Raw genomic sequence first — 27910 nt, forward strand, 5'->3', positions numbered from 1 at the left:
AATTAAAGGCTGAAACCCGAAGTCTTGGTGTGAAATCGTGGACTCTACATCTGACCCACTGAATCACACACCTCCCCCAGGGGTGCTCAGGGAGCAAACACTGTGGAAAACACTGTGGAAAGTATTTTGAGAACGTGTCCGGTTTTGCGCGCCGCGAAATCTTCGCAGACTCGCACCCTAGATGGCAGCACCAGCCAAAGAATGGGCCTGGAAACACACAGCGTGCCAGAAATCTGCTTTTTACCTCCAGTGAATCCTGTTTGAAGGCCTCTCTCTACAAAAAAAAAAAAAAAAGAAAAAAAGAAAAAAAAAGAAAAAAGAAAAAAGAAAAAAAAAAATCTGGAAGCCTGAATAAAAAGTGCATGAGCAGCAAAGCGTTTCTGGATGTTTGAGAAACGAGGTGCCGGGGAGCAGCATAGGTCTCGGGGACACCAGAGCCCTAAGTCAGAGCCAGCTCTGCACCTTTCTGCTACCAACTCGCTTTTCTGGCACAGTAATGGTGACGAACCTGCCGTAGATGTGCTGCCTTCACATAACTGGGAGGGCTGAACTGTTGGGTGAAAATAACAGCCTCAACATGGGGGAATCTTGGTCCATTTCCCTGCATAATGGTTTCTAAGTCATGCCCATACCTTAAAATAGTTTTGTTTCAGTACTGGTACACCTCTTGTCTAGCTCCCCTAATTTTTGCTCAACACCCAGGCAACAGGAAAGCTGCAGCCAAGGAGCACAGAGCAGGCACAGGGTGCACATGGGGACAATGCTGGCCAGAAGTTGCAGACACATTCTTAGAATTATTTCAGTTGAAAGAGACCCTCAGGATCATCAAGTCCGACCGTAACCTAACTCTAGCACTGAACCATGTCCATAAGAACCTCGTCAAAACACCTTTTAAACCCCTCCAGGGATGCTGACTCCACCACTGCCCTGGGCAGCCTGTCCCAATGCCTGACAATCCTTTCTGTGAAGAATTTTCCCTAATATCCAATCTAAACCTCCCCTGGTGCAACTTGAGGCCATTTCCTCTTGTCCTATCACTTGCTACACGGGAGAAGAGACCAACCCCCTCCATGCTACAACCTCCTCTCAGGCAGTTGCAGACAGCGACAAGCTCTCCCCTCAGCTCCTGTTCTCCAGGATAAACAGCCCCAGTTCTCTCAGCCGCTCTCATCACACTTGTGCTCCAGCCCCTCACCAGCCTCGTTGCCTCCTCTGCACTCTCTCCAGCACCTCAATGTCCTTCTTATGATAAGGGGCCCAAAACTGACCCCAGGATGTAAGGTGGGGCCTCACCAGTGCCCAGTACAGTGGCACAATCAGTTCCCCGGTCCTGCTGGCCACGCTGTTCCTGATACAAGCCAGGATGCTGGTGGCCTTTTTGGCCACTTGGGCACTCTGCTGGCTCATATTACACTGGCTGTCAATCAACACCTCCAGGTCCTTTTCCACCAGGCAGCTTTCCAGCAGCTCTTCCCAGAGCCTGTGGCACTGCCTGGGGTTGTTGTGAGTGCAGGACCTGGCACTTGGCCTTGTTGAACCTCATACAATTGGCCTCAGCCCAATGATCCAGCCAGTCCAGATCTCTCTGTATGGCCATCCTACCCTCCAACAGATCAACACTCCCACTCCATTTGGTGTCATCTGCAAACTTACTGAGGGTTCACTCAATCCCCTCATCCAGATTATTGATAAAGAGACTCCCGTTACACCCACCCGACAGCATTGTAAGCAGACCTTGTTGGGTCTTGTCCAGGACCCACACAGCAGCAGGCGATGCTGGGCACCGTGTCCACACCGGCACACAGGACAGGCATTGCATGGGCATTAGCTTTGCTGAGCGAGGTTCATCAGAACTTCAAACAGCCCAAGGAGGTCAACTCACGCCAGAGCCCTGGGTGAGCCTCAGTGCAGGACAAACAGAGATAAAAGGGTTTCTATGCTATTTATTTGCCAAGGTTGGACTCCTGCCGGTGGCATCAGCCAACACTGTGAGCAAGGCGAGGATCCTCCGAGCAAACACGGGGCTGCACATGCAGATCTGGCCCACCTGAAGACAGGCAGAGGAAGCTGGCAGGGACACTGGTGTCCCCACAGACAGCACAGAGAAACCTGACATAGCAATGAAACCCCACACTCCATACCTCCCATGAGGAGGCTTTTCCAACACAGGACAAGGAGCTCCCATAAAACCAAGGAGGTAGTGACTTGGGACACGGAGATGGCCCTTCCTCCAAGCTATGCTCATCTCAACCCTTTCCTCTAGCAGGGAGGAAGATGATGCCTGCTGACTCGTATCAGACATCTTCCCTGCCTGCCTGTGCTCACACTGCCCTCTGCTCTTCGGCCTCCCTGCAAACGCTGCGTTACCCTGCGGGATCACAGTCAGGGCTGCAGTGAACTCCTGGGAGTAAAGAAAAGCAAACACTCCATTCCACCCCTCATTTTAAAGGCGCCTTTATTTTCAACATCAACAAATATTGACTTTACTTTTCCATCTTGCATTTCTTGATCATGTCCTGTATGGAAAAAAGGTTCAGAGAAAATAAAAGAAGGCAAATAATGTCATTGAATTTGCTATGTATTATTGGTTTTATTATGTGAAATGCTAAGCCTGGATTTTACTGCATGGATTAAGTGTCACTCCGGCGGATAATGGAAACAGACATCTACAAATGTAAAAGTAAGAACGAGCTCCAAGCTGCAGAAGCAGGAAAGCACACGGCATCACTCCATCTGCTGCCTCGTGCATCGTCCTGCGGGAACCGAGACACCCGCCTGAGCCTCCCTCGGCCATGGGCTGTCCCGGGTCACCTGGAAAGCACCTGGGCCACCCTGTCACCTGCTCCATCACTGTCTGAGATGAGTCAACTTCGGGCTACATATGCAAGAGTTACTCTTGTATAATAAAGTTACAATTACAGAGATTACACCAACTCTACTGATATATATGAAAGTTTAAGTGTAGGAAACAGACAGGATTAACAAAAAGTGACAGTTTTGGCACCAAGGGCCTGCAAAGTTGCCTTCAGCCACTGAGAAAGGAGGAAAGCAAGTTGTCAACATATAATTTGATCTTCGCAGAGGACAGATGACAGCACATAGCTCTTTTAAGGACACAAATACAGCCAGTAAATCCAAGAGGTATTTTCTGTTCCATACTTCTGTTCATCTGATGATTTTAGAGTTCATCAGCTAAAAACCACAGCGATTCATCAGCAGTTGCACTAGCAGGCAAAGGCACTGTCAGGGTGCATCCCCAGCCCTGCCGTTGCACAGCGCAGCCATTGGCACAACCCACTGGATCCCACACCCTGAGAGAAAATCCAGACCGAAACACAAGCAGCAAAACTCTTTCTAGAGCTCAGGAGAGCTGGGATTCCTTCCCCACACCTTGGGCTGCCCATGTCACCTCGTCTTTTCTCTGACAGTTATTGTGGGGGCTCGAGCTGCTTTTTAAAAACATTTAGGCAGCAGCTGGATCACAGTCACACTGTGGCTGCATACTGGGGTGAGCCTCCCAAAACATCAGGGGCTGCTCCACCACATGAGATTTATGGGGCACATCACCTGTTGGATTTTCTCCTCCTCTTCTCCATTTGCACACTCTGAACAGAGTGCTGCTGGTCACCCAGCCCTTGGGAGGGCCACCCCGCTTCTTTCCAGCTGCGAGGCTGCACCATGGGAAGGAGTTCCGCTTACTCACGCTCCCAAGCAGTGGAAATGGGCACAGCTCCATGAAGCAGCTGAAGATCTGGCTCCACTTGACAGCAGTTTTATCTGAGATCATGATGAGCTTGGCTAGAGGATGCCAGCTGGATTGCTCAGGGGACCATATTTATAGATAACACTTGAAAGGACGAGTTCAAGGTGATGGCCCTTGGTGGTCTTTTTCGTATTCCTTTGGGATCCTTATTCACATCTACCCGAGTGCTTGCCAGGCAGGCTGGAGAGACAAGGGATAATGCAAAGGTTTCTTCTCCAGCCAGCGGCTTTGCCCAACACCACCAGCCATGGACAGCCAGCACCTGATCCACAACGTGGCTACACATTCCTGAGGCCAAAACTTCATTTTCACGGTCAGAGCAGTACATTTTTATTCCTCGTAACAATGAGATACTCAGTGCAGAAACAGTACATCAGCACTTTTTAGAGCTGTCATCTTCCTGCCTCCCAGCACAGCTTGTGCAACTCATTACTCGACTCTGGACGTTTTGTTTTACAAAGAACATTTCAAAATCACTGGCAAGAGTCACCCAAGGGATTATTTTTGCTTGTTGAGTGATTCTTTTTTAAAGGGGTAAAGAGACTGGGCATCGCATTAAATAATCCTAAGGGCTCTTTGTATTGCTTTAAAGCTTTGAGAAACTCAGAAATGCTTCAAAGCATCAGTATCATCCCATGAAATCCCCTGTGATAGATACAGATGCTCCACTGAGCCTAAACTATGTACCAAACTGTGGCTTAAGAGATTCTTCTCCGTAACAGTGCAGCATGCTTTTATTCAGGCACTTAAGCCACCTATTTCGTGTAGCTTTAAGTAATACATCACATGGGCAGTTTAAAAATGACTTTTTGAAGTCACCCAAGCCATCAGTTGGCCATTACAGCCACTGCTGAACCAGGGACAGCAGGAATACAAAGCTACCCCGGTCTAAGCTTAGAGTTATTGTAGTTGAGGACTACGACAGCTGATGGGCAAGTTCACTTCACCTTCCCATGCCCCAGTACCAGCTCTCGCCCATCACTTACTCCTTACCACCTTCTGCTGACCATCTGTGCAGTCAGGGGGTCTCAGCAGGGCATTCTAGCTCCATGTTAATGCAGCTACTGCAAGGACCTGGGGATTGACTTAGAGGCACTGCATGGGGCAAGCTCATGGTTGTGCAGGTGGTGGGAATCTGCCTTTAACTTTGTCATCTCTGTTCAGAACAGCCGTGGCAAAATAGGTGCACAAGGGGACAAAAGACAGTATTATCTCAAATACAAAGTAAATGATGGGATGGAAAGTCAGTCTCATTTGAAAGCTGCTTGGTCAACTGATAGAAGGGCAACTCGGTGGGTTACCTAGCAGCAGGGCTGGGAACTTCAGACACCTTTATGTCCACATGAACATGTACAACTAATGAAGCATCACTGCAGAGCTTAGCGTGATCCAGTCTACAGACACCCATTTACTCCAAGGGGTATCAAAGCAGGTTCTGACACACAGCGGGGCACCTGAGATACCCACCCTCCCCAAGCCTGCCCCAGGTCTGGCACGCTCCAGTGACATCTCCGAGCTGTACAGCCCTTCTGGAGACGTGAGAAACTGTTGGCTACGTTAAGAGTATTGTGGTGATGATATCATGACATGATTGGGCATCCAAGTATAAAAAAAAATAAAATTAAGAGAAAGCCCACTGCAGTGTGCACTTGCAAGTGCCTGTGGTCAACAGGTCTTCATTCCTCCCAAGCTGGAATACTTGCTATACATTCAATATTGGTTTTTACATTTCCAAAGAGTTTCTGTTGTGAGTTTGAAGTATCCTTAAAAGGAATGATGCTTATCTAGGACCTGCTGCTTTAATCTCAGTGAAATATGCAGAAGACTCACTACTTCAGGAAATGAAAAAAATGAAAAGTAATGCAATTTCAGACACTTCATAGTAAACAAACTCAGGCACTGGAACAACTTCAAAAATCTGCATTTCTGGAGGTCTTAGACTGAAGCAGAATAAGTAATCCAGGTTCTATTTTTCAGGCAACATCCCAGGTTTGTGACAAACATTTTCAAGGCACCATTACTCCATCGGATGCTTTTCTGAATCTCTAGCACATACAACGTCCAGTAAGCACAAAGTTTTAGACCTTTATAACTGATACAATTTTACCGTTTGTCTCCAATAAGTCATATGAGAAACAGACATAGTGACAATCTAACTGATTATACATCTAATCTGCATTGACGGTTTCACTTTTCTACACTGTTTCCCCTATATCAGATCACATCAAAATGCACATCAACAAGTTAGCACATACAAGGTTTCACTCCAAATTTCACAGCATCAGTTACCTATCTGCCACAACAGTAATGAGGAGGGGCTCTGGGCTGAATACAGAAGTACGTAGCTACTCCTAATTAGAATGTGAAATTAGAAAACAGCATTTTTATGACTTATCAAAACCACACTCTGGCAGACACCTTCCTGTCCTTTGGAGGTGAGGTTTCCATCAGCTGAGTGGATGATGTTGTGCAAACATCCAGCACAGCACCAGCTCCACAATTCAGCCCAAACCAACTCTGTTACTTCAAAGCCCACAGAACATGCAGTGAAGGCAAGAAATTCACAGTCAAACTGGAGATCAGTTTCTACTTGGCAGGGCTGCACATCCTTAGGAGGTTATGGAGTAGCAATTTTGACAGAATAACCTTCAAGTTTCCAGAGGTTTATGTATCTCATAGAAAAGGAAAATTCATCCATTCCCAAGTTATTTTCAGTGGTCAGTTGTTATGTGAGCAGCAAGTGCTACTTGGCAGCAAGGACACCAGTGTCTTTTACCCTCCTCACAGATAAAACTGCATCAAGGACAGTAAATAGTGAAATAGCAAATAGTGAATCCCAGACTAATTCAGGTAGAAAGGGAACACAAGAGCTTACCTGGTCCAACCCCTGCTCAAAGCAGGTGCAAGAGAAGGATGCTCTGGGCTGTATCCACTTGAGTCCTGATCATCTCCAGGCTGGAGACCTGGGATTATGTGTATTTAAAAGAGACACCACACATATCATGGGGAAACACTTACCAGAAATACCTGGATGTTCAGACATGCCGTGCTGGCACAGGGAGATGCTCCTTCCATAAAAGGTCAGAACAGGCCACAGAAACAAGCAGGAGGAAGAAAACCAGATGCAGACATGGCTTGTGGGTGTGTGCTTTAGGGAAGATCAAATTCATCTGAAAACAAACTCTGAAGGAACTCAGGTCTCCTTATGGTGACACTACTACTGAAGATCCCAGTGTATTAGGATTTAAATCTGCTGAACCCATTTCCCTGGAAAATTTCCATGCAGGAGAGATGTATTGCCCCTATTCTGAGAAATGCATCTAGGCTTAAGGAAATGTGAATTTTGGCAAGCCCACATCAAAGCTCTGTTACAGAGCAAGCCGAGGCAGACAAACCAGGCCATTGCCTTCAGGGGCTCCCGATGGTTTGCCTGGCAGCTCACCACTTACAAACATAGGTAAAGATGACAAGATAAGCCAGCTGAAGAATTACACCACTCCATAATCAGTTTTTAATAAATAATCCAAGACTCCAAATGAGTTGCACTACTGCACTGTCACACAAACCTCCACAGCTACCACCTTCAGAGCATCTTCAGCAGTTTCCTACTCTGAAAACTACAATCACTTAAGTCAAGGACTTTGAAATTCATTTTAGCAGGGAGGAATGCATTTTTAGCAATTCACTTTGATGACAACAGTATCTCCAGGGAGAGAAAAGAAGCCTGCCTGCCATGGGAGATCACACATGCTCTTCCACGGGATGTCATTTAAACATAGCCGTGAGAGAGGAGACTTAACTCTGTGAGCTTTTCCAGCAGAAAGGCTTAGAGATAAAAGAAATAATACAAACTATGGTTCCCTCAGTAAGATGAGGAGCTGGATCATTGGCAGGATGGTCAGTGCAAGTCTCTAGAGGACAGCCCACCTTGGCTGAGAAGGCCGCTCACCTCTAAGCACAATCCGCACACTTCTTTTTGTTGGTGCTTTTAGCGAAAATAGAAAAACAGGTTTTAGGAAACCTTCGTTGAGGACAGCATTAGTCATCTTCAGCTGTGCTTTACAAAACAGATATAGGGCAGTACCACTATTGCCAACTTCTGGCAAAACTCTCTCCCAGAGCTTTAAAATTTAAAGTATATACAAAAAAGCACAGTAGTTTTTTAAAATAGCTGCAAGACTGGCCTAAAGCATTTCAAAGATCCAAATATTTGTGGTTTGAAAGAGGTCTAAAGATCATTGATTTACAGAGAGGCAATGCTACAGACAACTGGAGTTATTGTGTGAGATCAAGTAATTACTGAGTTAAACAGGAAAACAAACTTGCTATTTTCTCCCTTACTCTTGGTCTTGCATAGTGCATTATAGATAAGCAAGACTCGAGGAATTCACTTCAAAATGAGAAAGTTAGGTTCAAAGTTATCAATATAAAACAAAAAATATGTATTAATAAAGCAGCAAATGCTAACCTTAGGACTTTTCGGCATTGACCCAATTCTGTGAGCAAAGGTACCCATGGCTGCGCAGGCAGCAGGTGGGAGCAACCCTACCCAAACTCCAACCAAAACTTAGAAAGCTCTTGGTACGACTATTTTAAATGCCAACATTTTGAATCCTCCGCTTTGATGCCTTGTGAAAAGGACATTAAGCATACAAAGTACCAGAAGAATTCCTGTGGCTTGAGTTTCAGAGCTGGAGAAGCATCATGAGTTTCTTCCTGACAAAGATGCAAGATGGTGTTACACCATGATCATACAAACCAGGACTCCAGGGTTTCCTCTCATGCACAGCTTGCTGCTTTGTAATGCAGAATCCAGAACCAACTTTACACTTAAAGTTGATATAAAAATGGTGAAATACCACAAAGCAGATTCCAACAAGGTCATATTCTTGTGCACTCCCCACATCCCATCTTAGCCGATAAAAACACAGCCCTGTGCACAGCCACTGTACCGCCAGGCACAGGAGCAACAGCATCACTGCTCCCAACAGTCAGAGGAAATGCTGCAAACTCATCACCCACTGAGAAACATTCTTCCAAGTCTCTCTTGCAACACAGAGCTACGTGATGCTTCCAAAGTACACACGAGTGGATTTGGTTTATTCACTACTACCCTTGTGAGCTTGAGTTGCCTTTAGTTTTCCTTTTGAGTTGGTCTGAAAGAGGCCCAGGGAGAGAAGGACAGCAGACAGCACCAGTGTTGACTTCAGCCATTTCCTAAGCTCAGAGAACAGTTACCAGCCTCCAACCACCCCCAGGAGTCAGATGCTCTGACCAGGAAAGCTTCAGAGACTGGCACAGCTGGTGACAAGTGCCAGTGTCCCCTTGTCACCTACAGTAACTCCAGTACCTGGAATGGGCCTCAGTGTGTGAGGCCTCTGGTGTGCATTCATTATTTCTTCCAAAATATTACCAGCTCCGGGCCAACATTCAAAAGATGGTGGGCTTTGAGAAGTCATTTAAGAACGCTTTCCAAATCCCCACTGGAACATTTCACTGGCTAAAAGTGAAGAAGTGTTAACATTAAATTAAAGACATTTTTAACTCAAAAGCTCCTGTGAATTAAAGCTTTCCTTCATAATGAAATTCAAACACCCACTGCTACAGCAAATAAGTCAAAAATAGTTTGCAGGTTTGGGGACACACACATAAAGCGGGAAAAGCTGGTAATTAAAGCAACTAATTTCACTCAAGTCCAAAGAGTCTTTTGCAAGAGACTGGAAAGCTCTACCACTGCAATCAATACCACTCAACTTTCTGAAGAGGTTTTAAAGTAGCACGGTTTAACACGGTTTAAGTATTAGTGATGTTAAACTCCACAGTGTCTTGTACAAGTGTAACAGTACATCCCAATTTTTAACATCTTCATTAGTCCATAGTAGACAGAAAGTCCCTTCAGTGTAGCTAGAGCTACCACCAAATCCATCAGCCTGTCAGCTCATATTACCCATACCCTGAGTTTACTCATGGACTGTATTATTCAGAAATTTAAAGAACTACAAAGCAGCCTGATTAGTTGTATTTATTTTTTTTATTAGGTTTATTATGACTTAGAGTTTCTATTACTCCAGCTGGGTAAACCACATTTGAGAGTAAGTTTAACTGCAGGACTTCAGTTTCAGCCAAAATCATTTTTGCATTACTTTATTGTAATATAGATTTAAATTTAACATTTAAAACTTACTTCATTAATAAGCAAGCCAAGCTCAGTAGCTTCAGTGCAGGATGTACTTTATGTAACTTGCCGCACATTCATGTTAGATTTGATGTACACGGAGAAGAGACCGGTCAACTATACGATTCATAGGAGAAAGCAAAAGTAAGCACCATTTTTACCAAACTAAACAGTTCTCAACTCAGTGTTTCTCACAGAAAATCAACTCACTTCTGGCTCCAAGAGCTATGATTTGGATAATAGCTGAAAGCTATTTCCAGAATGTCAATTTTCTACACTGGCACAAGAAATATAGTCTTTAAAGCAACAGGTATTGGACTTTATTTTTTTAATTTTTTTTTTTTTTTTTAAAGAGACAACCTGTTCTCCTTGTGTTTACCGGGTGAATACATGCATTTTTGATCATTCTGGCAGAGGTTAACAGAGAGCAAACAGCAGTTGGGGCTAAATGAAAAACAATCAAGAAATTGCCAGATATTTAAGGTACAAGCAAAAAAAAAAAACCCCACAAATGTTAATGCAACCAGTTTAATATCTAAGCCTGCTTTTTTCAAAGCAAAATGGCACAACTTAAAGCCAGACAAATTGTTTCAGATGGTACTAGGCTGAATTAATGCTTTGAAGCATTAACAGGATTTATTTCACTGCAAGGAAGGGAGTAGTACTTCAAACAGGCTCTGTATGTTTGGGCTAGACCAGAAGCACCGCTACAGTTTAGTTCATATATGGCAGAACTGATACCAATATGATCTTACCTTTACCACATGTAATAGTAAAGTGTGTTAAAAGTTGCAGAGCATAAGCATCTTAGTTTTACAAACCAGTTAATGAAAAAAAACAGAAGAGCTGAAGAACGGTTCTCACACATGTCCTTTCTGTTCAAGACTCTAGATTTTTCTTTTGGAACAGAACAATCCCTCTGCCCACAGCCTAATAAATACTAACAGATATATTTAGATACCATCTTCAAAATCTTCGTTGAAAAAGCAGTCTCCAAATGAAAACTAGCTTTATGAAGTATTAATATTTTACATAAAATAAATCTTATGAATCATAGTTAATAGCATTAACTGAAATTAATGTATACTGAGTCTTCAGGTGATGTGCAAGTTTAGCTACATAACACAGGTGGGGGTTTCAAACAGTTCTTACCATCTTGCTTTGGACAGTCTGTACACTTGTCCCATAACTACAGAGTCTCTAGCTACAGTACGTGCAACTGTTGACATCTTCAAGAGCTCTTCAATGCAAAGAAATTTGATGGAAGCACCACAAAGCACAGAAAACATGCTCTTGGTAAAGAGCCTTGAATTCCGAGAATTTAACACATCATTGCTGTCTTGCCTTGACTACAGAACACCAATGAGGGGACACCAGGGTAAAAAAAGGAGCAAAACTACAGTGAAGTCTGCTTCAAACAGGGAAGATAATACAAAAAAGATCTGACTCTACAAGCACGTAAGCAAAAGTCTTGAAGAGCTGTGTATTAACATGGAGCTCAGGATGCCTTAACTTAGCTAGAACACCACAATTTTTTCACTATTGTGAATCTAGCATAGCCGCGTTTCATCCAAGAATCAGCCTACGCTTCCAGTTAAAGCATGCATACCACCTCACTAAATACCCCTTCCCAACTTGCAAGTTTGGAGCTCTTCATTTTCTTATTCCTCCTGTATTACCCCTTTCCTAGGCAGAGATTTAGAGGCCCTGAAAAGCCAGAGCTCTCCACCAACAACTTGCTGCATCTACATGTAAAAATAGGATGCTCTTTGAGACCAACAGATATCCTTCCCCATTCAGAAACAAGTTTTCAGATCAGTCTTGATCTCTAGTTCAGTTTTAGATTATGCTTAAGTTATGGCAGCCAGAGTTCAATCCTATGAATGTAAGCTCAACCCAAGAAGAAAGCCATTTATCCTTTAAGTCATCCTTACAGCATGTTTATGCAGAGCTTTATAATCAACTTCCAGTTTTAAATTATCTTCTTAGCACTTCACAGAACCTGCATGTCACTCCCTCCTGAAGGAGATGGTGTCACACAGAATCTTTTTTAAGTTAGTCCAAGTTCCCACATGTGACCAGAAGACTTACTTGTTAGAACACACCCCTTTTTGAACTATTCCCCCTCACTCCCTCTCCTCCCACCCCTCCCCAGCAATGGGCAATTACTTCACAAGAAATGCAAAATGGGATATGGCTGTACACAAACCTACCCTTCACTAATACTGAACAGAAAAGCCTATTTTCCAATTACAGGACGTCTTTCTCTAAATTTAGGTCAGCACTGGTGCAGTCTGCACTGTGTATGATTACCACAAGGATAATACCAATAAGTACATATATTTTCTCAAACTGATTTAAAAGCCTATGAAGTTAATTGGGGAAAAGTTTAATATTGCTAACTTCAGAGCACTAAAACACACAAAGTGAATCCAATAAAGATCCTTGTATTGATTCAATATTAAGTATTAATTGCATGACCATCATAGCACCTCTTTACATTATCACACAATCACCAGAATTGTCAACTGCTTTTAAAACTAAAAAGGGTACAGTCCAATATTTATAACTTGCACACTGTTACTATATAGAAACTAGGTGCATGGTACAGTGCTGCAAAAATGGAAGCCTGCAGTTTTGACAAATATGCCAAGTCATGTTGTAGACAATTTCTGTCAAACTGGCAATACTGTTTAAGCAAATACTCAACACAGCAGGAAATAAAGGACAAAAAAAAGCATTCTATAACCAAATAAACATCTGAAATTTCCTTTCCCTTTAAGAATACAAGTAAGGTCACTTTTAGCCTTGGAACAGATACATGTTCACCTATGATGATCTTGCTAACTACTACACAATATCTGATGTCCTTTGCTAAGAATATAGTTTAAGAAAGCCGCAGTTACAAGAGGCATCTAATGTAATATCTAAAATTTCCTTTATGGCAATTATTGAATTCATTTGTTTTGAACAGTGAATATGGAAAGATGGCCTCATGTTTCCTTTTCAATAGTACTCTGAGGATCAAGTGGCTTTCAAGCAGCATGGTGGGTTTGAAATTTTTGCAGTTTAGATCATTCTGTTGCGTTTATGAGTTGGTGAGTCTGTAATGACATCGCCACACTGGGCTGAGGTACGCTTTCTAGTTCCACCATTGTCCAAGTGGAGTGCCATTTCTTCTGATATGAAAGTGTTCAAATCAACATCATGGAGTCCATTTCTCCTTCGACTAGCATTGGAGCCACTGCTCACGTGAGTGGGCGAGCCCGGGGTACTTGAGCGAACACTTATACTAGCCATTGCACCACTAAGACCTGGGGGGGAAAAAAAGAAAAAGTATTTAGGTCAAACAGTAAAGAAAGTTAATTTTCCATGTGTGGCAAAGGGATTAAACTTAGATCTGACTTCTAGTGACACATTAAAGGCACTTCGTCCTGTTACTTTTGCCACAAGTCCAGATCACATGTTCCCATCCCAGCCTTTAGACCATAAGAATCTGGCAATGACTCAAACTGCTTTCTATGACATTAAAACTGAGCTTATATACCACGTTGTTACAGCACCCTATGGCAAATGCTAGCTCCATAAGCGTGACATGCTATTCAAAATACACAGACATACTCAAGAATAGACTATTCCAATATAAAGGCTTCACACTAGAGCAATAGTTACACTGAAGAAAAATCCTCTACCAAGGACCTTCCAGGCTGACCTAATTTGGTCTTTTTTCAAATGCCACCAGCCCATTCCCCTTCACTCCCTCAGTCACTGTAGTTGTAAAGAAAACTGCAGTATGACAGCAGATCTCAGGTGTATACCACCACTAGTTTTTAAATAAAGCTTTATTTCATGGCTGCCACTATTAACCAACACATTGGAACTATCAAAATTCAGAAGAGCAGCTAAAAAAAAAAAAAGAGCCAGACAGACCACATGACAATCCCCCAAAATCTGCTGTTGACAGATCCGATCCAAAACGGTCACAAGTACCCTGCAATTACTTTGGTTTGTGTTCAGGTTATTAATAAAATCTTTAATTAAAACAGAAGATTTATTGCAGAAAAAAGGCCATAAACAAGAAAACCATGAGCTTCATACTAATTTAAACTTTAGTAATGTTACTACTAGAACTTTGCAAAAGCACAACATTCCAAAACAAGTTTAGTAAGGGCTAGTACATGAAAGCCTAACAATTTGTCTCAATTTGGAATTCCAGCTATGTTTGTAGATAAAAAGGAGCTCAGAGATAAGACAGATATCTTTACTATCGTGACTGCTTCAAATCTAAGCATTATGAGAAAAATTTCAAAAACATCTGTTGGCCCTAGACATAAACTACCAAAGCAAGATCATGCAGGAAGAGGAAGAACAGCAGAATAAGAGCTAGATCTGTATGTTTCTCCAGCAATAAGAACATGCAAATGTGATGCTCTCCAGGAGGACTTCCGTCTCTGTAACCTTCAAAATAGTGAGCTCTCTCAGAGGTCTTCTCTATACACTATACCTTTGTCCATACATCTTGTGTGCATGCAAAGCCATTTAATACATATCTTCATATATGGTCAAGTAGGCAGCCAGAAGTCACATGCTGACAAGTCAAGCCTACCAAACCTCTGTCTATTAGCTGCTGGTGGGCCAAACAGGCAGCTTCAGAGGCTCTGTGAAGAGAAGACTGCAAGAGCCACTAGAGCTGTTGGCAGAAACTTCAACTAGAAGGCAAGTTCTAAAGCTATCTGCAGCCACGGCAGGTTGATATACAAGTCAGGACAGAACAGGCCAACCAATTTCACTCTGTTGAACAAACACGTAAAGCTTCGATCTTGTAACAGCACAGGATTTGCTTTTACACAGTGTGGACACTATGCAACCACCAGTGGAAGCAGCCACTAATCACTGACACTTTATTAGAGCTTTTGCTTACAGCTCTAAGTAGTGTTTCAACACAACCCAGAAACAGGGTCTGAAGTCTGATAGGGACCCTGCACGTTTTATTAATATTAAAGTGATCTTTCATTCACAATAATAGTATTTAAACAGCAGAAGCTGTTTTAGTGAAAAGGTAATTCAGAAACAAGGTTTGTTCCAGTACTCCCAGGATTAAGGTCAAGCTGAAATTCAAAACCATTATGAAAGAGGTTCCTATGCATCTACCAAAGAAAGTAAAGCAGCTAACTGGTAATGGTAACATAGATGTACAAGCAAAAAGCCCATTCAGATACCATAGCTTGGATGAACCACCAACATGCAAAATCCGGGCAGGTAACAAATCACTTCACAATTCAAAGACAACAGGAAGTTTAATTTCAACTGGCATGACATACATTAGAAAAAACATTAATTCATCCTGTACATTTAAACTGGAAAAGATGTGACACTGCACAGGTGACATTGCTTCAAATCCAAATTGATTGCAGAGATTCCCCCCATGTTACTACTCCAAAATTGCTCTGAACACACAAGTTTAGTGTCGTTACTTCCACTAAGAGTCAACAATTTACACCAATTATCAATCATTTACTTTTATATATTATACAGCCCATAATCAAATGGCCAACATACTAATTCAGTTTTATCATTACATCTTTCCATCTAGTGCCCAAGTCAGAAAAGTTACTCTAAATAAACCCCCAAACCGACCTGTAATGTGAAAATACATTTTTTGGCATCACTCAAGAACTGTGTTTTTAAATATAGCCTTTTCAAGCAACAAGCATTTTTTAAAATGTTATATACAAAAGTCAGAATTGAAAGATGCATCTGTAATATGCTACAGCATATTCTAAAACAGACTGCCAAGGTTTGCAAGCAATGCCTCAAGCAGGCATTGACTTCCCAGTATTTAGGCAATACTGAATCACTGTATATTTAAATATAGAAACAACCTTCAGGACATAATTAGGAAGTTAATGTCTTCAACATAACCTAATGTCAAAGGCAGGAGAATAATTTGAATTAATTTCTACAAAGATGGGAATACAACAATATTGCATCACAACATTAACTTCTAGTTGCAGTTTAATCTTGCATCTCAGAGGTATTTAATACTGAACTAGTGAGTAACAGTCATTACTGAGTATACCAGACCAAGTGACAATTTGGTATCAGTTACTGGCAGCTAACCATATTCCATAGCACTCCAATCCAAGAAAGCAGAACTGTCAAATTAAACATTTGGATCACAGTTTAGGATTGGGTAATCAAGCTAATATGGAAGAGAATTCTATGTTCCAGAAAGAAAATTCAAGGAGTGCACTGAAATAAAGTTGCCATTTCATGGAAGCAACATCTTTGAACACAATCAGCAATGCAATTGAAAAGGTCTATTCTTTGTTGACCAAGAAAGAATCTTTCAGGAGCTGTGGTCCACAATTCATTTTTTTCTTGGAAAGTTGTTGTAATGCAAAAAAGAAATCTCAGAAACCCCATTTATTGTGAATTATTTCGAGTTGAAGTTTTCAGTGAACTCCAAGACCTCTTCCCAAAGCATTTAACTATCTAAAGCAGTAACGCAAGCAGTAACAAGTACTAGAAGTAGTAAAGTGACATGACTGTAGCAACACCACTTCACAACCTCAAATTTATATATTGTAATTAACATGACCTGATCACAGGCACATCAGTTTGTCCATACAACTACTAAGGTGTCTTTACTTCTTTCACAATCTCATGACTACCTCTGAAGTCTCCCAGTGCTTTCTACAGGAGACACTTCCCTTTCTACTAAGGCCTTTACGAAAGGACACATGGCTTTCTCCCTTTTTAAACCTGAAAGGATTGAAGAGGGTCTGAAATATTTTGCAGTACTTACTACATTCTCATTCCTGCCATATCTTTCTAGTCATCTGGCATTTCATAGCCAGTAATTCCACAAAGAACTCTGCTTTTATCTGAAAGTATATTCTCAAGCACTACTTATAGTACTGTTAGAAAAAGTTGCAGTGTAACTAGTATTGGTCACAGTTTTTTCTAGTTTGTAACTGAGTACTCTCCAAAACTATCAAATTATTAGAATGCTTGGCTAAAAGTATGTTATGGAGTATGAATTACTTAAGGTAAATAAAACTCAAAAGTAGCAAGTTATCAACACTGGCCTAACAAACTGTAAATGCCATTTTACCTGCACTATGAGTACATAATGAGTTATTCATGCCTCTACCACAGAATATACTGAATAAACTGCTGTCCAGTATAGTAGTAGTATTAACTATTGTTTTCTGGAAGTTTTAATCAGGAAGTATCAAAAAGAACATTCATGCTTAGATAAGCGTGACTAAAACAGGAATTAGTTAATAACCCCAAATAAATAAAATGGCATGCAGATAGATCCTTGTCATTCCTCTGTGCCATACTCACCCTTCCACAGTACTGCCCAAAGAGCAAGTTTCAGCAGCACATACCAATGCACAGCTCTGTGATAGCTATATATACACACAACCTTTAGATTTAACTCTTTCAAACTAATCTCAACTCAGCTCTCCCATCCCCCCTTCTACCAACTGCTTCTTCTCCATTCTGCTAACAATCGCTGATGTCTTATACTTCAGTTTAGCATGAGACAAGAATAAAGAGGCCTAATGGAAATTCAGGCTCTTCAAAGGGTCCAAGCCACACACTTCAAAATGCCAGAGCAAGGGCTCCCCCTCCAAAGAGACTGAATTAATCACATTAATGATATACATTGACAATAAAGCTAAGGAGCAAAACAAGTAACCCTCTCCCACTGTGCTGTCACCCTCTCACAGCATTTTTAGTTAAGAACACTAAAATCTAATGCATTTCAGCACTGTCCTCCTAAGCTACTACTTCCTCCTCAAATCACAGCGTTTTCTGCCATTATGCTGGGAGCATGGTGTGTAAAGCACAGAGCACATCCTGCATTAAAAGACCAAAGCATCATTTCAAACATGGGCTGTGCAAAGCCACCAGCTGCAAGCCTTGCGATGCTGGCTACAGCCAGGCAGTGAGCTGGCACATGTCAGCTTTTGGGAACCTTATGACTATTAGCTCAGTTTGATGCAATTCTGTAATTTGAAACTCTTCTCTTACAGAACTGGATATGGCAGGATGCATCCAGAAAGTAGGTGAAGATACATCCATACCTATGCTAACTACAGTGACATTTTAGGGACTGCTGGACTTTAAAGACCCAAATTTATATTTTAAACAGTGAACAATAAAGGTATTTCTTCTATGATTGCATCTAAAAAAACCCTAAGCATCAGATGCACGTTTCTCGAAGTTTCAGAAAAATCCACTCAAACTTCAGAATAAAAATAGCATGTATTACCTTGAGCTACCTACTCTTGCTTTTCTTGAAGACTTTAATTTCTTTCTAAGTATTCACAGCTTAAGTTACCAGCCATGTTTAATTTCAAAGGTTACCCATCAGCATACTAATAATGGAAAGCTGATATTATGGGCAAAAATTGTTTTTATTTAGCAGAGTTTTACTCTCTCAAGAGGTTACTCGGTTCCAAAAACTTGTTCTCAAGTATCCTGAAGTTACACTAAAGATTTCAGTAACAGCTGTACAGCATAAATGCCATAGTTAAAAGGTACATCACATACACCTTAAACGTGCTTGTGTCAGTATACTTTCGTCATGATCATTTTGCTTTTAGCTACTGTAACAAGTCTTGAAAGCAGAACAGTAGAAAAAAAGAAGTGTCCTAATAGCACAAAAACTATTGATAACCAATATCACAAGATTAATTTTGAAGTTCAAAATCCCTAGCTTTTGTCGAGAAAGCAGTCAACTACCTTGTGGACCTATAATATGGGTCAGATATAACAAAGTTTGAGATAGAGGTGAGGCTAAAAAAAAAATCCAATTTTAACAGATTTCTTTTCAGATGCAGCATACAGTTTCAAGATTGAATCAACACCCAAAGATATTTCTAATTTTTTACTCCAGGGCATACACCTAGAATTGTGTTTGATGTCCCAGGAAATATTTCATTATTAGCTACTTTGTTACCACTGCTTCTGTAAAAGTTTTCAGATGTGATTATGAAGCATTCAGAGGTTACATGATCTAAACAGAGGTACTGCCCCCACCAAAGAGCATGATCAGCAAGTTACAGCATCATGGTCTTTAGACCTATTAGTACCTATTTATGAGAAGTCAAACCAACTCTGCTTCCACAGAGCTTTCCTTGGTGTCATAGATTCATGCCTATCCCTGCTTCACTAAAAGAGTTCTTGCTTAGAGCAGCAAAGTTGCAGCATTACACCTCAAATGTAATTCAGCCTACCCACATCACCAATAAATAATCCATTTCCATAGTATAACTCCTTGACATGCCAATCAAAAATTCCCCTTAAAGTCTTAGCCCTGAACACTTACTGACACTATTAATATCATTAGGTTTCCTCACATTTCCTCACAAAACCTAGAAGCAGCAAGCCACATTTAGTCTGCCAAAAATGATATGTATATCCCTACAGAGGACAACTTACACACACCTGAAGATCCTACACAGGTTTCAGACATCAAAACACAGTTCTGAGAAGCCCTACAATAAATACAAAAATAGTTTGGAAGGTGGTTTAATCACAACTTCCATTAAGAAACAGGGGAGAGAAGCTGGAGGAATGCAGACGTTGTAGGCAACAACCTAAGAACAGTTGAGGCCAAATATAAGCCTAGTCACTAAAGGATTAGCACAAAAGCATTTGTGTCAAAGACCAGATTGAAACTGATATCAGAAGAACCTAATCCAGCAGGTGACTGACATGTAATCCTGTCAGCCAGCTGATGAAGAGTGCATTTCTAGCCCCTGCAGTGCCAGCACAGAGCAGGGAATTTCCTACAGTCCACATGACCCTATATTAGGTTATGAACTATGAAAGAAAACCCTATATCTCATGGTTCAGATTCCCATGCTATAGAGAAGCAACTTCCATAAACCACGTCTATACAAAACAGATGCTGAGGAACAATACAAGGACATGAAAAGAGCCATATTACCAGTAAAAATGCCTCTGAGTTTACTCTCCTTGAGAGCTCACTCACTGTGCAGGAGTCTAGCTAGCTCACTCCCACCTGAGAGTAAACCAACTGTACACCAGATTCAACTACAGTTTAAGATTGTTTAAGAAGGTGTTTATCACATCACATCATATCAGGAGACAGCTAGCTTCTGCACTTGTTCTCCTCATGAACTCCTCATGATCACGTGAGGAACCTGAAGTCTATGGGACCTGATGCATCCCAAAGTCCTGATGGAACTGGCTGATGTAGTTGCCAAGCCACTCTCCATGATATTTGAGAAGTCATGGCAGTCAGGTGAAGTCCCTGGTGACTGGAAAAAGGGAAGCATCACACCCATTTTTTAAAAGGGTAGAAATGAGGACCCTGGGAACTACTGACCTGTCAGCTTCACATCTGTGCCTGGGAAGACCATGTAACAGATCCTCCTAGAAGCTCTGCTAAGACACATGGATGACAGGGACGTGATTCGAGACAGCCAGCTCAGCTTCACCAAGGGCAAGTCCTGTCTGACCAACCTAGTGGCCTTCTACGAGGGAGTACATACATCACTGGACAAAGGAAGGGCTACAGATGTCACCTATGTGGACTTCGGTAAAGCCTTTGACATGGTCCCCCACAACAGCCTAAATTGGCGAGGTATAGATTTGATGGGTGGATGAGGAACTGGCTGGATGGTCATACCCAGAGAGTAGCACTCAGACATAATATTCTCTCCCTAACCCTACAAAAACTTGCTAGTTACTTACTACTAGGCAAACCTTAATATTTAACTAGTTGCTAGCATAGTACTATCATTTTCCAAGAATTCTGTTTACTTTAGCATTGATATGAATGCCAAGCCTCTTCACACTTCAAAGCCACTACCAAGAGCTGACATTTAACTGCTGAGTTCACAGCTGTAGAATATTACAAATTCAAGCCTCATTTTTATACAATACCTCTTCCTCACTTAAAATATTTTGACTATGCAACTTTTTAGTAGCTAACATGCTTTATGCATGCAAAAATTCCCTTAGAGAATGAAAGATACCATCAGCTGGAATATCAGGTACATGACATATTACAACATCAACAACAGCCAAAAGCCAGACATGCTTTAAGAACCCCCACCCAATTATAACCAAGTAGTATTGAAAAAATTACTGTTACCATGCAGAGCTATGGCTTCACGGAAGGGTTGCAAATCAGTCTCTACAGATGAGCTAGTTTCTGTTGAAGTAGCTCGGTTAGGGGATACTACAGTCAGTCTTGGGGGAGCTCTAGAATTTCTTGGAGGAGGAACTTTTCCACATAGGAAGCTGATCAAGTCTTCTCTACGAATAGTTCTTCTGCGTTTTTTAACCCAAGCTAACACATCCTTATTCCGCCGCTGATAGCCAATTTGAATTCCTACATCAAAGCTTCGCTGATGGGCATCCACACTTTCTGCAAGAAGACAGAAAAAAGTTCTTAGTATGACAGATAGAGCAATGTACAGTATGGCACATCACTGATATGGCTGCCTGTCAACCATGGGAAAGAAGTCGATGATCTCAGGTTACTGTGACACCGTACCAAGTTAGCTGTAACAAGTTCAGTAGCACTGGAAATAAGTCCAAGTAAACCTAAAGAAAGTATCAAGCAAAAAATTCCACTCCCTTTACAAGTCAAAAGCAACTCAACCACCACCGAAATAGCATTTGCTATACTTCAAGTCAACATTACAGCACTGTTTATGAAATCATATTGGATTAACATTAAAGCCACTTTGAGCTTGTCAGTCTGAGGAAGGTACTTAAAAATCAACAAACAATGCTCTTTAAGAGACACTCTTAAAGTGCATCAGTACAGCCAGGAAACCCCACATAAAACAAGGAATAACTGCTTTTCTTAATTCTGATAGGTAAGGAGTTTTCAGAAAACTCAGATTTCTTTCAAGTCCTTCAAGTTTCACCTCAATTTCAATTGCAGAGGAAATTCACAGGAGGCCAGAGTTTTGAAACTAGTTAGAACACAAGTGTTCTCAATGCCTTTTAATGAGGCAACATACCATTTACAAAGAAAGTCTAAGATAATTTCATTCTCCATGTAAGATCCCATTGCAAATTTGATATACAAAAGCTTTAAACACATTATTTGCAATTAATCCTACTACAAAATGCAATTTCATTCTCCATTGATGTAACTGGTCACCTGTGCACACCAATTATAACTGTGCCTCTAAGAAACACACTTAAATGCCTTGTATTGCATTGCTTTCCAACTTGGTAAATACATTTCTGGCTACTAGCTTAAGTACAAGGACGTTTCTGACAACAGGTGGGACAAACCCTCTTCTCTACACAATTAGGCTCATCTTGTTGTCATACATTTGTTACCAGAGCTTTGCCAACAGGTATTTCAGTTTTATGACAATTACTACTATGTTGCTTTTGCTCCATTAACAGATATCGGTGTGTCCACTCCAATTTCATTTACTCATTTCCATAGTGTTGTTGGGCTTTTGTTCTTGTTTGGTTGGTGTTTGGTTTTTTTTAAATCTAGCAAAGCTGGTAACAGCTTTTTGTATTCTTGCTCTACTAATGAAGTAAAATGTAACATTGTTTTTGGCAAATGGCTCTTAAGAGATTTAAGAACAGCTCTCCAAGATACCAGTTTACAGGTAAACTGTGACGCACACATCTAGTTTTCTCACACTCAAAAACTAAAAAAAAACCACACCACACACACACCAAAAAACCAAAAACACCTAAAAGAAAAATCACTATTAAAGACATTCTAAGGCACCACCAGACAGTCCATAAGACAGCACTAAAATCCGCACTATCAAAGTGCAGCACTTCAAATGTAACACAATCTACCAAAAAAAGAAAAACATCTCAAACTGATCAGTTATTAAATCTTGGAGCTTTTAGAATATAAGCTACACAGAGCATACTTAACATGTTAGTTACTTTTATGCCCTCTACGAGTATTTTACCTATGCTGCTTTATAATTAAAAGGCTAGAAGATTTACAAATGCTAATTCCTGCAAAAGCAACGGTGACACAGACTATTCCTCCAGCCATTTTATCCTCCAAAGCAGCTCAGACTCCAACACCCTCACAGTAAAAGCTGCCCAAACACTTTGGAGCCAACCTGGAAATGGACAGTATTGCTTTAATCACTTCCTGAAATACCTTAAGTCCTTCTGAGACACGAGGAGCCCAGCTTGATGGCAATACTCTGCTTTCCTCATACACAAGAATGCTTTTCAGAGGACTAACCAGGAACTAGTTATGAGGTCAAACACACTGAGGTAACCTGGATGAATTTCAAGCATCATTACTCTGGGAAAGTTTAGATTGTTATGGTAAAAGCTACAAGTACTTTGTTTACAAAACTAAGCTGGCAAAATATAAGCGCTCAAGCTGCATACATTCTGAAATTACTAATTAAGAACTAACATTAGCAAACATTCAGCTTTTTTAAAAAAATAAAAATAAGGTAAATTGTAGGCAATATTAGAATAAGGCTTCTGAGCCTAAGACTTTCTACAGCAGCCTTGAGTTCTAAATACTACATTACAAGCTATGCCTTCACTTCCTTAGTGCCATCTGGACCATACTCACATGTCTTTTCAGTATTGTCTCTATCAGCAACACCAATCAGAGATACACCATCTAAGACCCTCACAGTGTGGTGTGATATTAAACTCTATTTTCAGAAAAAATGTTGACATTCAAGACATCATGGCATTCTCTGTATGCACTATTCCTCATATACCTCATTGAAAAGAATTTCGATGCCTCAAAAATCCAAATATTTATGAGACCAGAAACCAGCTGACAAGGCAAGATGCAGTTTGTGGTGTTCAGTTTACCACACCAAATACTTCTCCAGTGTTTTGACAGAGTGCCCCAAAGCACAAACATTACTGAGTATGTGACAAACAACAGGATATTTTTAAAGAGCCATGTTCATCACTGACAAGGGGAAATTCACATTAAGAGTCTCCAACTTGCCTGGTATGCCAGTGTCTAGCTGGTTCTACCTGTGTTCTCAACAAACTTCAATTCACTTGAAAGTCAATTTAAAATAGAGAGATGGCAGTTTTGAGTAACTGAGGTACTTCAGCAGTTAAAGATCTATTCAAAGGAAAGAGTTGTTTCAGCAAAGTATTACATCTGACTAAAGACAGCTTCCTAAATTCTAGTTTCCCTGATCACATACATGCTCTTTTATTAATCAAATTATTGCATAAAAATAGGGTTTATTTTGTCTATAGCACAAGTAATCAAATGATTCCACCAAAAATAAACAGTTTAAGTCTCTCTAGTAAAGATGCTATAAGGGAGAGCAATGCCATTTGTAACAATAGACTATAATTATTCCAGACAGTTTATTAACACTAAATGCTGCTACTCTAGCACCATGCTCAAGTGACCAGTGTCCCAGACCACAGTTTGGTGACCCAGTCCCTCAGGCCAGCACCTAGCCTGTTATGTGACATGCTGCCCCTTTGTATGACCTGTGACACATGCACAACATTCAAACACGCTTTCCACAAGAGTGAAGTCTCTGGCAGAGAGTATTTTGCACCTATGTTTCCTCCTTGCTCTGTCCTCATTTGTCAGAAACCAAATCAGCCACCACAAACATATTAAGTTCAATTGCTTAGAATTAATCCAAAATGGGAAAACTGGAGACAAATGAAAGAACATGCAGGTAGAACTATAGATAATGCTGTACAGACAAAAAAACCCACACCAAACACAAACACCACACTCCGCAACTAAAAAAAAGTATTAAACTACAAGTCGGAAAAACAATTTGGAACTTTAAAGCGTTTTTCCTTCCTAGGAATGGAAGACAGTATGGGAATCACACTGTGTCAACTTAAGCCTCTGCTGATCTAGATATCATTTTTGTCCAATCTTCTAAATAAACTGCTTCAAACAAGAATCCTTGTGAGAAGCCAAAGAACAGCAGAGTTCAGAAACAGATCCTGACTGACACACAGTAAAACAGCACAAAAGCACAGCCATATGCAGAGTGCACTCTTATCAAAGTTTCAGCTAACACTGTTTTCTTCCAGCCCCCCTGGACACAGTCATAATGGCATTCTAGTGCTTAAAATAAACCGGCAGGCTTACTTAAGAAGCCTTGCTGTCACAAGATGCTACAACTTTTTGTCACATAACATCTACGCAGAGTTTTACAAACACTAAGCACACCTTATGCTTCACCACAAATGTACATGTATTTACTGAGATACCAATATTTAATACACCATTAGATATACACAATGCAGGACATTTAAGTACTGTTTAACAGGCTACTGCACTCTTCCCAATTCACAAGATCAAACCACACATTAAAGACATCCTTTTTCAATGGTCTTGAAGTAAAACATCTTTTAAGTTATTAGTCACCAACATGAGGCAACAGGAAAGATTCAGCTACCGTCAGCTAAATTGGCCCAGGGAAAACTTGCAAGATTCAGGAAGCAGTCTCGGGTTAGATTTTATCAGGGTGAATAAGAGACATTAACAGGCCCTGCTCGTGAGTAAGCCGGGCAGGAGGCAGAGGGGAGCCCGGCTCGGTGCGGGGGGGGGGGGGGCAGCCCCTTACCTTTGTAGAGGTTGGTGACCGCAGTGGCCGCGTTCTGGAAGGGAACCCAGAGGGACAGCCCCGGCTGCTGGCACACCCGGTCTGCAGGGAGGGAAGGACACACGCTGTTTATTTTGGAGTCACCAACTCCGAACGGCCATGTTAGGTTTCGCCATTTTGTTCCACCTTCCGAAGGCAACCCGGGACCAGGGCCCAGAAGGGCGGGCCGGCAGCGGGCCGGTCCCGGGTGGCGGCGGCGCCCCCCGCCCGCCGGGGGAGCGCCCGGCACGGCCCCCGCCCGCAGCCCCCACCGCACAATGGGGCCGGCCCCGCACTTCGCCATTTTGTCGGAGCCTCTTCCCCGGGCTGGGCGGCAGGAGCTGCCGCCGGCAGGGCCGGGCTTCCCGGTCTGCCCCCACCTTCCCCGCCCCCGGAGCTCCCCGGGCATTCACAGGCCTCGTCCCGGCCGAGCGGGGTCTCGCCGAGGCCGCTCTGCCCTGGAGCGCCATGCCTACCCAGGGCCGGCGGGGCCCCACCGACTGCCCGCCCGGGCCGACCCCTCCGGGGCCCGGGGCCCAGCCCGGGCCGACGCAAGAGCCGGCCCAGCGGCCCAGGCCGCGCAGGGCGACGTCCGAGCAGCAGCTCCCGTCACGCCATTTTGTTTTCCCGTCTGCCTCTATGGACGGGCGCGGAGCCCCCGGGCCGGAAGCCGCTCCTCCCCCTGCCCAGGCCGCTGTCGCCGCCACATCCCCTTTGTGACGCCGCCGTCCCGTTCCCACCCCACCCCCGGCGGCTCCGCGGCGGCCCCGCGCCTCAGCGCCCCCCGCCCCGACCCCGCCGCCAACACCTCCGGGCCCGAGCCCACCGCGCTCGGGCTCCACCGCCCGCCAAGCCCCGTCCCGCCCGGCTCAGCAGTCACCCCCTCCCCGTCCCAGACCTCCCGCAGCGCTCACCCTTGTAGAGCTGCGCCACGGCGGTGGCCGAGTTCTGGAAGAGGTGCCAGAGCTTCTGCTGCTTGTGCTCGGGCTGCGCCGCCGCCTCGTCCTGCAGCTCCGGGGCCAGGGCCTCCTCCTGCTCGGCCTCGGCCAGGCACTGCCGCTCCCACTTGCTGAACCAGTGCTCGGGCCCGTGTTCCTGGATCTCCGCCTCACCTTCCTCCTTCTTGTCCTCCATCCTCCGACCGGCTCCGCGTCTCCCCCCGCCGCCGCGCAGGCCCGGCCCCGCCGGGCAGCCGCGCGCGCCTCCCCTCCGCAGCCGGGCCGGCCCTACCTCACCCCCATGCTCCCGGGCCCTGCCCGCCCGTCCGCCGGCTCCAAACACACTGAGCGCCGGCACCGCCCCGAGCACAGTAAAAGCCCGTCGGAGACGCCTATGAACTGCTGCCGCCCAGCGCCCGCCCCCGCCGCCCGACTGGCCACCGCCTCGCCGGCACCGCCGGTTTGAACGGCAACCCGGGCTCTCACTGGGCCGCCCGCACGTCCGTCAAGTGTGACGTACCGGGGGGACGGGCCGCGGCACAAGATTGGTTACGCTGTCACACACCCGTGTGCAGATGGCGGCGGCCGCGGCGCGCAGGCGCAGTGGCCTCCCCCGCCGTGGCCTGGGCCCTCCCCCTGGCGTGATGCGCCGGGCCCCGAGGCGGCTCCGCCCGCCGGCGCCCCTCGCCCCCTGCCGCGCCCGGGTCGCAGGCAGTGCGGGGCTGCGCGGCAGCTCGTGGGCCTGGCGCCCCGGGACGGCGGCAGCGGGGCTGCGCGGCCACGGCGGTTCTGCCATCTTGGCGCCCGGGCCTCCCCCGAGCGGGGTGAGGCGTTGTCCCGCCGTGGGTTCCCCCCCGGCCGCTGCCGGCGGGGCCGAAGCCTGTGAGGTGGCAGCCGGCCGCCGGCTACCACCTGAGGGGAGGTCCTCGCCCGGGAGGTTGTTTCTTCCGCGCGGCCTGCGGGCAGGGCCGGCGCCAGGCCCGGGGGAACATGGCTGCCCCGGTGCTGGGCCCTGCGGCCCCGCCGGGCCTGGCTCCCGCGCTCGGGGCGAGGTGGCACCGGGGGGGTTGCGTTGAGTAGGCAAACCCTTGCGATCTTTTTTCTATCATGTTTACGCTGTTATTATTTACCATTTCTTGTGGAATATTTGCACTGTTCCAGGCGAAATTCCAACAGATGGAAATCACAGGTTGTTTGCGCGTGTTCTAAGAACTCATTTACCTCACAATATTCAAAATGCTGCTGTGGAAAACATCTTCCTCGCTACTCCCGTCACACTGCTACTTTCCATCAAAGCAAACGTCCCCCTGTGCCAGCTCATGAGCCAAACCACGAGTTGGTGTAGAAACAGTGATCAGCAAGCACGCACCTCGTGTTCCCCACTCCGTCCTTTGTAAATAATGCTCATCTCTGGTGGTTCGTTGCTCTC

The 27910-nt window shown here is 43.8% G+C and overlaps 1 protein-coding gene across 1 annotated transcript; it reads right to left on the bottom strand.

Annotated features, from left to right (window-relative positions):
- Positions 1-9775: 9775 nt before the first annotated feature.
- Positions 9776-26831, bottom strand: HAPSTR1 (HUWE1 associated protein modifying stress responses). Its single transcript, XM_065644638.1, has 4 exons — positions 26458-26831; positions 25526-25606; positions 21082-21357; positions 9776-13252 (listed from the first exon to the last, which is right to left on the bottom strand). Exons 1-4 carry the CDS (start codon positions 26675-26677, stop codon positions 13008-13010), a joined length of 822 nt encoding a protein of 273 aa, XP_065500710.1. The 5' UTR covers positions 26678-26831; the 3' UTR covers positions 9776-13007.
- Positions 26832-27910: the final 1079 nt, after the last annotated feature.

This window comes from Caloenas nicobarica, chromosome 14 (genome assembly GCF_036013445.1).
Source record: "Caloenas nicobarica isolate bCalNic1 chromosome 14, bCalNic1.hap1, whole genome shotgun sequence".
NCBI classification, from domain to species: Eukaryota; Metazoa; Chordata; class Aves; order Columbiformes; family Columbidae; genus Caloenas; species Caloenas nicobarica.